The 6,024-nt window shown below is 34.1% G+C and overlaps 1 protein-coding gene across 2 annotated transcripts; it reads left to right on the top strand.

Annotated features, from left to right (window-relative positions):
- Nucleotides 1-617: 617 nt before the first annotated feature.
- On the top strand, nucleotides 618-5,730 carry stoml2 (stomatin (EPB72)-like 2). 2 transcript variants are annotated; one of them, XM_033975966.2, is made up of 10 exons: nucleotides 618-809; nucleotides 1,754-1,906; nucleotides 1,987-2,086; nucleotides 2,527-2,585; nucleotides 2,692-2,793; nucleotides 3,347-3,481; nucleotides 3,787-3,931; nucleotides 4,458-4,537; nucleotides 4,708-4,836; nucleotides 4,904-5,730. In XM_033975966.2, exons 1-10 carry the CDS (start codon nucleotides 768-770, stop codon nucleotides 5,015-5,017), a joined length of 1,059 nt encoding a protein of 352 aa, XP_033831857.1. In that variant the 5' UTR covers nucleotides 618-767; the 3' UTR covers nucleotides 5,018-5,730. The 2 variants fall into 2 exon arrangements, with proteins under 2 accessions (XP_033831857.1, XP_055081653.1); XM_055225678.1 differs by having other exon boundaries at nucleotides 704-809; nucleotides 2,527-2,590; nucleotides 2,697-2,793; nucleotides 4,904-5,132.
- Nucleotides 5,731-6,024: the final 294 nt, after the last annotated feature.

The raw sequence follows: 6,024 nt of genomic DNA, 5'->3' as shown, positions 1-6,024 counted from the left end.
GTATAAAGCACATGTTTGGTGTAATAAGAGTGTCTTGTGATCTGTTTTAGCTGTAGGTCTAGTGACGTCCCAGGTTGTAATTATTAGGCCTTTGGTTATTATTTATTTAAAAAGGGACCATGTGCAATTGGAACATAAACATCTTGTCATTTGATACATTGTACAAGAGTTAGCCTTGGGCATATTTAGATCTGTGGTCCCCAGGCAGGGAAAAGATCAACCCCACTCAAACATTTGACAAAACACAAACAAACAAAGTGACAATGGGTTGAAACACAAAAAGTATGTTACAATTGTAATGCTAGAATGCTTTAAATTAAATATTCAACTTGTAATACTTCTTAACTCAACTTACTTAAAAGTCCCACATGAAAACAATACTACCACCTAGTGGACACACATATTTACTACATGGAAATCTTAACTACATGGGATGCATTATTATGCACACGCCGTCTTTGGTAAATTGACGTGCACTTAATTCAGTCAATCTTAAATACCCTTTAACTAAAAGTATCTGATTTAATTCGACAAATACACTTATGGCATGATAATGATTTTAAAATGTTTAATAACATATTACGCGCGGAACTACAGACACTGCCTTCTTCATTGTCGGACTTTTAGGTGTTGCACCACTGATGTAAGCTACTTCCTGATCAGAAGGGTCATGTCCACAAGCGAGTAGCCGCTGATTATAGCTAAATATCACTGCACTGTGTTTTATACATAATAAAGCAGACACACCGGGCCCTGCTCTTTGGAGGATGTTGCGGACGATTTGTCGGAGCGGTGGATTGCTGTTAAAGGTAAATACAGTCAGTGATCTGAGGGCTCATGTCATGAGCTTGCATCAGACTTCAGTGCCTCCTAATTGCAATTATCTTGTATGATTTGTGTTTAATCGTAGTTATTATTCTGTATTATTCTATATTCTATTATTAGCCTATTTTATGTTAAGCGACTGCTCAGCTTTCAAGTTTTAAAATGTTAAAATCTTTCGAATATTATCTTATTATCTTTACAACACATTAAGGTCCAAATGCATTTTTTATATATAGCCATGATTCGTAAAGGGCTTCCAGATTTTTCTTATAATTACATCATTCCAAAAAACATTTAGTTTTAAAATGCATTAAATTGCTTAATTTTAAACTTTATTGATTCATTGCTTTGAACTTTTGGACCACTATCAATTTTAAAAACAAATTCTGATCTGGTTGAAAGAGCAAATGATGATATATAATAAAGGCCCCATATTGCGCTATTTTCTGATGTTCTTATAATGTTGTTTTTCTTCTTTTTCAAAAACATACCTGGAGTTGTATTTTGTTTCATTCACACATGTTTAACACACAAACGGAAAACACTGGGTTCCACTTTGTGATGTCATCTGGTAATACAGAAATGTTCCACTGTATACACCTTCATTATAATCATTTGGATTTGGATCTCTACTTAACTAAAAGTAAAAAGGTAGCTATTAAATTGACATCACAAGGTGTAACAGAGCATTTGTAGCTTTGGAGATGTAGACATACAAATAATAAAGAATTACTCAAACATGTTTGAATGAACCAAAACACAACTCCAGGATTTTTTTAAGGATGGAACAGCATTCTAACATGGCTTAAATGTCAATAGAGTTAATTTTGTGTCACATAGGACCTTTTAATGTCACTTGTTTCACACTCTTATGTATATACAATTTTGACAATAAACATGCTATAACTTACTATATGACTGTCTTCAGCAAAGCCAGCGGACAGTACCCAAGCTGTGGGTTACTCCAGCTCAGCAGAGATGGGCATCCAGTTTACCCATGAACACCGTGGTCCTGTTTGTACCCCAACAGGAGGCCTGGGTCGTGGAGAGGATGGGTCGCTTCCACCGCATCCTAGAGCCGGTAATGCTATCATTACACTGATGACATTCAGACATATATTACATAATTAAAAATACTTAGTTCTATGTTTGATACTGCAGGGTTTGAACTTTCTTATACCTGTTCTTGACCGGATTCGCTATGTGCAAAGTCTGAAGGAAATTGTAATTGATGTCCCAGAACAGTCTGCAGTATCTCTAGGTGAGTTGCATGTTGTTGTTTTTTCTTTTTGTACTTAGTTTTAGGGCTGTACAATAAATCACAGTCAAATAAGTATTGCAGTTTGAGTTGCCACAATTATCAAATTGCAAAAGCTTCAATTATTTAGATGATAGGAAATCATCTACAAAGAACAAAATATCCTGCATTTTTATAGAAAGACTTACTATACCTTTACAAACATGCTATGAAATCCATGGGAATCTTGTATCAGTTTATCAGTTAATATTTTAGTCTCCTCTCAAATGTTAACCCAATGCTCCTGGAAGTAGCTATTGTGCACTCTGATCAGAACCCTATTTTTGAAACATATTTGCGAAATCTAATCGCAATACTTTTCAGAAAAATCACAATTAGATTTTTTTTTTCCAAAATCATGCTGCAAATTGTAATTAATTTATTTTCTCTTTTTTTTCTCAAAGATAATGTAACACTTCAAATTGACGGAGTGCTCTATTTAAGGATTCTAGATCCATTTAAGGTAAGGTAATTTTCTCAAAAAAAAAAAAAATTATAATTAAAAAAATCAATGAATGCCATTATAATGTATTTAACTGGTTTCATTAAATTTTGTGCCTTTCTTTTAGGCCAGTTATGGAGTTGAAGATCCGGAGTATGCTGTCACTCAGCTGGCACAAACCACCATGCGTTCAGAGCTGGGCAAACTAACATTGGATAAAGTTTTCAGGGTAATTGGTCTACTTCTTTATGTTAAACTTAAAAACATATTTTTTAAAACTCACATTCTAGATTATAGTCATTTCATGTTTATGTTACAGTACTCTACAAAGATCCAACAGAAATCTTAAAAAAAATACAATGTTACAAAAATGAAACATAACATAACATTACAACAAGAATTCAGGTTGCTTAATTGCACAGTAATAACATGGCAAGAAAACCTGAAAACAGAAAGCTTGGCAAGGAGAAGTTATGTTTAAATATTATAACCAAGAAAATATGTTTTTAAATAAATGTTTGTTATGTAATTTAGGGTGCATTCACACATACTTGTTTAGTCCAGGTTTGATCGAGGTTTATTCATGATGGACTTAGTCCTGTTATAGTCCTGGTTTTGTCCTGGTGTAGTTCATGTTTAATTATAAGTCCCAATTTTGATGTGATGTGTATGCAAGCCCTTTTCATACAGTGTTAGGGTTAATTGATCAGAAAAAATATGAGTAGATCGACAGAAATTTTAACAAAATATATCACATTACATTAATTGTGTTTTTGTCTTAGGAAAGAGAGTCACTAAATTCAAACATTGTCCACTCAATCAACCAAGCATCGGACGAGTGGGGAATCCGCTGCCTTCGATATGAAATTAAAGACATCCATGTTCCACCTCGCGTCAAAGAGTCTATGCAAATGCAGGTAAAAAATTATGACGTTATAGTTTTATGTGGGCCTGTCACGATAATTATTATATTGACTTAACTTAATGAATGACAGATTGAACAATCATTTTTGAGGATAAGCATATACATACTAGCGGGACATTTTTGGTAATTGTTATAGTCTTCTATTGTTACATTCTCATATTTATGTTTTGAGGGGGGCAATCAATTTATAATTGTTTATTATTTCTATTTCAGCAATATATCACATTTAAAAATGTGTTATCGTGACAGACCTATTTTTATGGCATCATTATTTATTTGCATTCTTATTGGTCATAGGTAGAAGCAGAGCGTAAAAAAAGGGCCACAGTGCTGGAGTCTGAAGGAACCAGGGAAGCGGCCATTAACGTAGCTGAGGGCCGTAAACAAGCTCAGATCCTGGCTTCAGAGGGTGAAAAGGCTGAGCAGATTAATAAAGCTGCTGGTATGTACAATGGAGGGCTTTCCATAGTCATGTGTATATACAATTAATAGGATTGTGCAATTAATCAAGATCCAGATTAAGGTAAACCTGCTTGTAAATATCTGCTCTCATCAGATCTTGGCAGCTAAGCAAGGGTGGACCTGGTTAGTACTTGGATGTTGATGTTGGTAGTGGTTTACAATAGCAGATTAGTGTGAAGTGAATGATGATAATGTAATAATTTGCTGTAAAGCGTATTTGAGTGTCCAAAAAAGTGCTATATAAATCAAGTGCATTATTATTTTATTAAGTCATTCAAAGTGTCAAAGATTAGCTCGGGTCTTTATAAATGAGAGGTTTACAGCCAATCTTCTGTCAGTAAAAGATTTCAGATTTCTTGTGATTTTCTTTTTTGTTTTTTTTGTGGTAAATGTCAATAATAAAAATTCTGTATATATTTTACATTTAGAGCCTTTTTTAAAATTTGTTTTAATAAGACAAAAGTAAAAATAAACAGAAAAAAAAAACGATTTACTGTTTTGTCCAGGTGAGGCTCAGGCAGTTCTGGCCAAAGCTGAGGCAAAAGCAAAGGCCATCCGTTTGCTTTCAGATGCTTTGACTGAACAGGTAAGCAGTAACATGTTTTCAACTTTCAATACCTTTATTCATGTGTTCATGTAGGTTTTTATATCTTTTATAATCAGTTTTGTATACCAATTTTCCTGTGGCATTTTGCACCAAGGATTAACAACCTTTTTAAATGTTTTATTTATTTATTTATTTATTTATTTTTACAGAACGGAAACGCTGCTGCATCTCTCAGTGTGGCCGAGCAGTACGTGTTGGCTTTTTCAAATCTGGCCAAAGAGAGCAACACCATCCTTCTACCCACAAACACTGGGGACATTAGTGGAATGGTCACACAGGTATATTTTTAATGACATACACTGTTAAAACAAGATCTATATCTAGCTATTTTATTTTTTGTTATAGGCAATGAGCATCTACAGTACACTGGCAAAGCAAAAAACAGCAATACCAAGTTTAGCACCAAAATCAGAAGATGAGAAGAGCGCTGACGAAGAATTTGGGAACCCCTCAGCGTGATTTTGTATTAACAATGACTGTATGTAGTAACTTTTTGGCAACATTCACCTCTGAGTTTTGAGAGACGGAGAGGAAACTTAAGAGACCAGTAGAAAACAAGACAAAACAACTCCTCACTGACACATGGGATTCTCTATAGCTGGAAAAATGTATGTCAATTTATGTATTCTTTTCACTGAATTGATTTAAAACAGAGCTGCCCTGTGGGTGCTGTTATTTAAGAAAACCTTTACTTAAAAATGTATGATTTTTTTTTTTTTTAATCTGGTTTAGTCTTTACACTCATGAATTTGTGCAGTTAGCTTATTCTTCCAGCAAGGATTCCCAAGTAAGTCGATCTCTTTGAATCAGTTTGCTTTACCAGTTTTGAGAGAACATATTCTATCTCTGGCCAAGGTTTTAAAGTAATTGTGTTTACAAAAAGTAAAACACAATTGAAATTCCCATACACCAGATTAGAGAGTTAAAGTAGTCAGCTATATGGAATATCTCAAAGTATTGCTCCTTACCTACCGTTCCCAATTATGTTTTTCATTTTGGCGTACCTGTCCCTGGTGCTATATTCAATTAAGTTCAGGAATGGATTATTAACACAGTTATAGGATGTGTGAAGCACTTATGAGACGAGATTTATGAGATTTATAAAGATTTCCCCCAAATGAATCTATCATTTTTTGTTCCTGTTTGGATTTAAATAAAACTATTGTTTATATACTCTGCATTACTGTCTTTTATATATATATAGACATTATTCAATAACCATGAAAAAGGATCTACTCAGAGTTTTCAGTTTCACAGAAAGAGTTCACCTAAACCTTGAGTCAGTCACCATGGTAACTCAGTCTGTGAACCTAACCTGGTCCAGAGCAGATTTAATTCCTCAAACCTTGAGTTTATCCAAAGTCTGCTCCTGAAGGAGAGCTCTGACTGGATAGTTCACACCCCTATTCACAGTACTATGAACAGTTAGATGATAAATGTTTAATGGTGAGGATTTAACTTTATAA

This window comes from Periophthalmus magnuspinnatus, chromosome 12, assembly GCF_009829125.3.
Source record: "Periophthalmus magnuspinnatus isolate fPerMag1 chromosome 12, fPerMag1.2.pri, whole genome shotgun sequence".
NCBI lineage: Eukaryota > Metazoa > Chordata > Actinopteri > Gobiiformes > Gobiidae > Periophthalmus > Periophthalmus magnuspinnatus.
The sequence above is the reverse complement of the archived record's forward strand: the minus strand, read 5'-3'. Positions and strand labels throughout refer to the sequence as shown.

Coding starts and splice junctions, on each gene's coding strand:
- stoml2 (XM_033975966.2), top strand. CDS start 768: ATGTTGCGGACGATTTGTCGGAGCGGTGGATTGCTGTTAAAG. Junction 810..1,753: donor GCGGTGGATTGCTGTTAAAG/GTAAATACAGTC, acceptor GACTGTCTTCAG/CAAAGCCAGCGGACAGTACC. Junction 4,837..4,903: donor TTAGTGGAATGGTCACACAG/GTATATTTTTAA, acceptor TTTTTGTTATAG/GCAATGAGCATCTACAGTAC.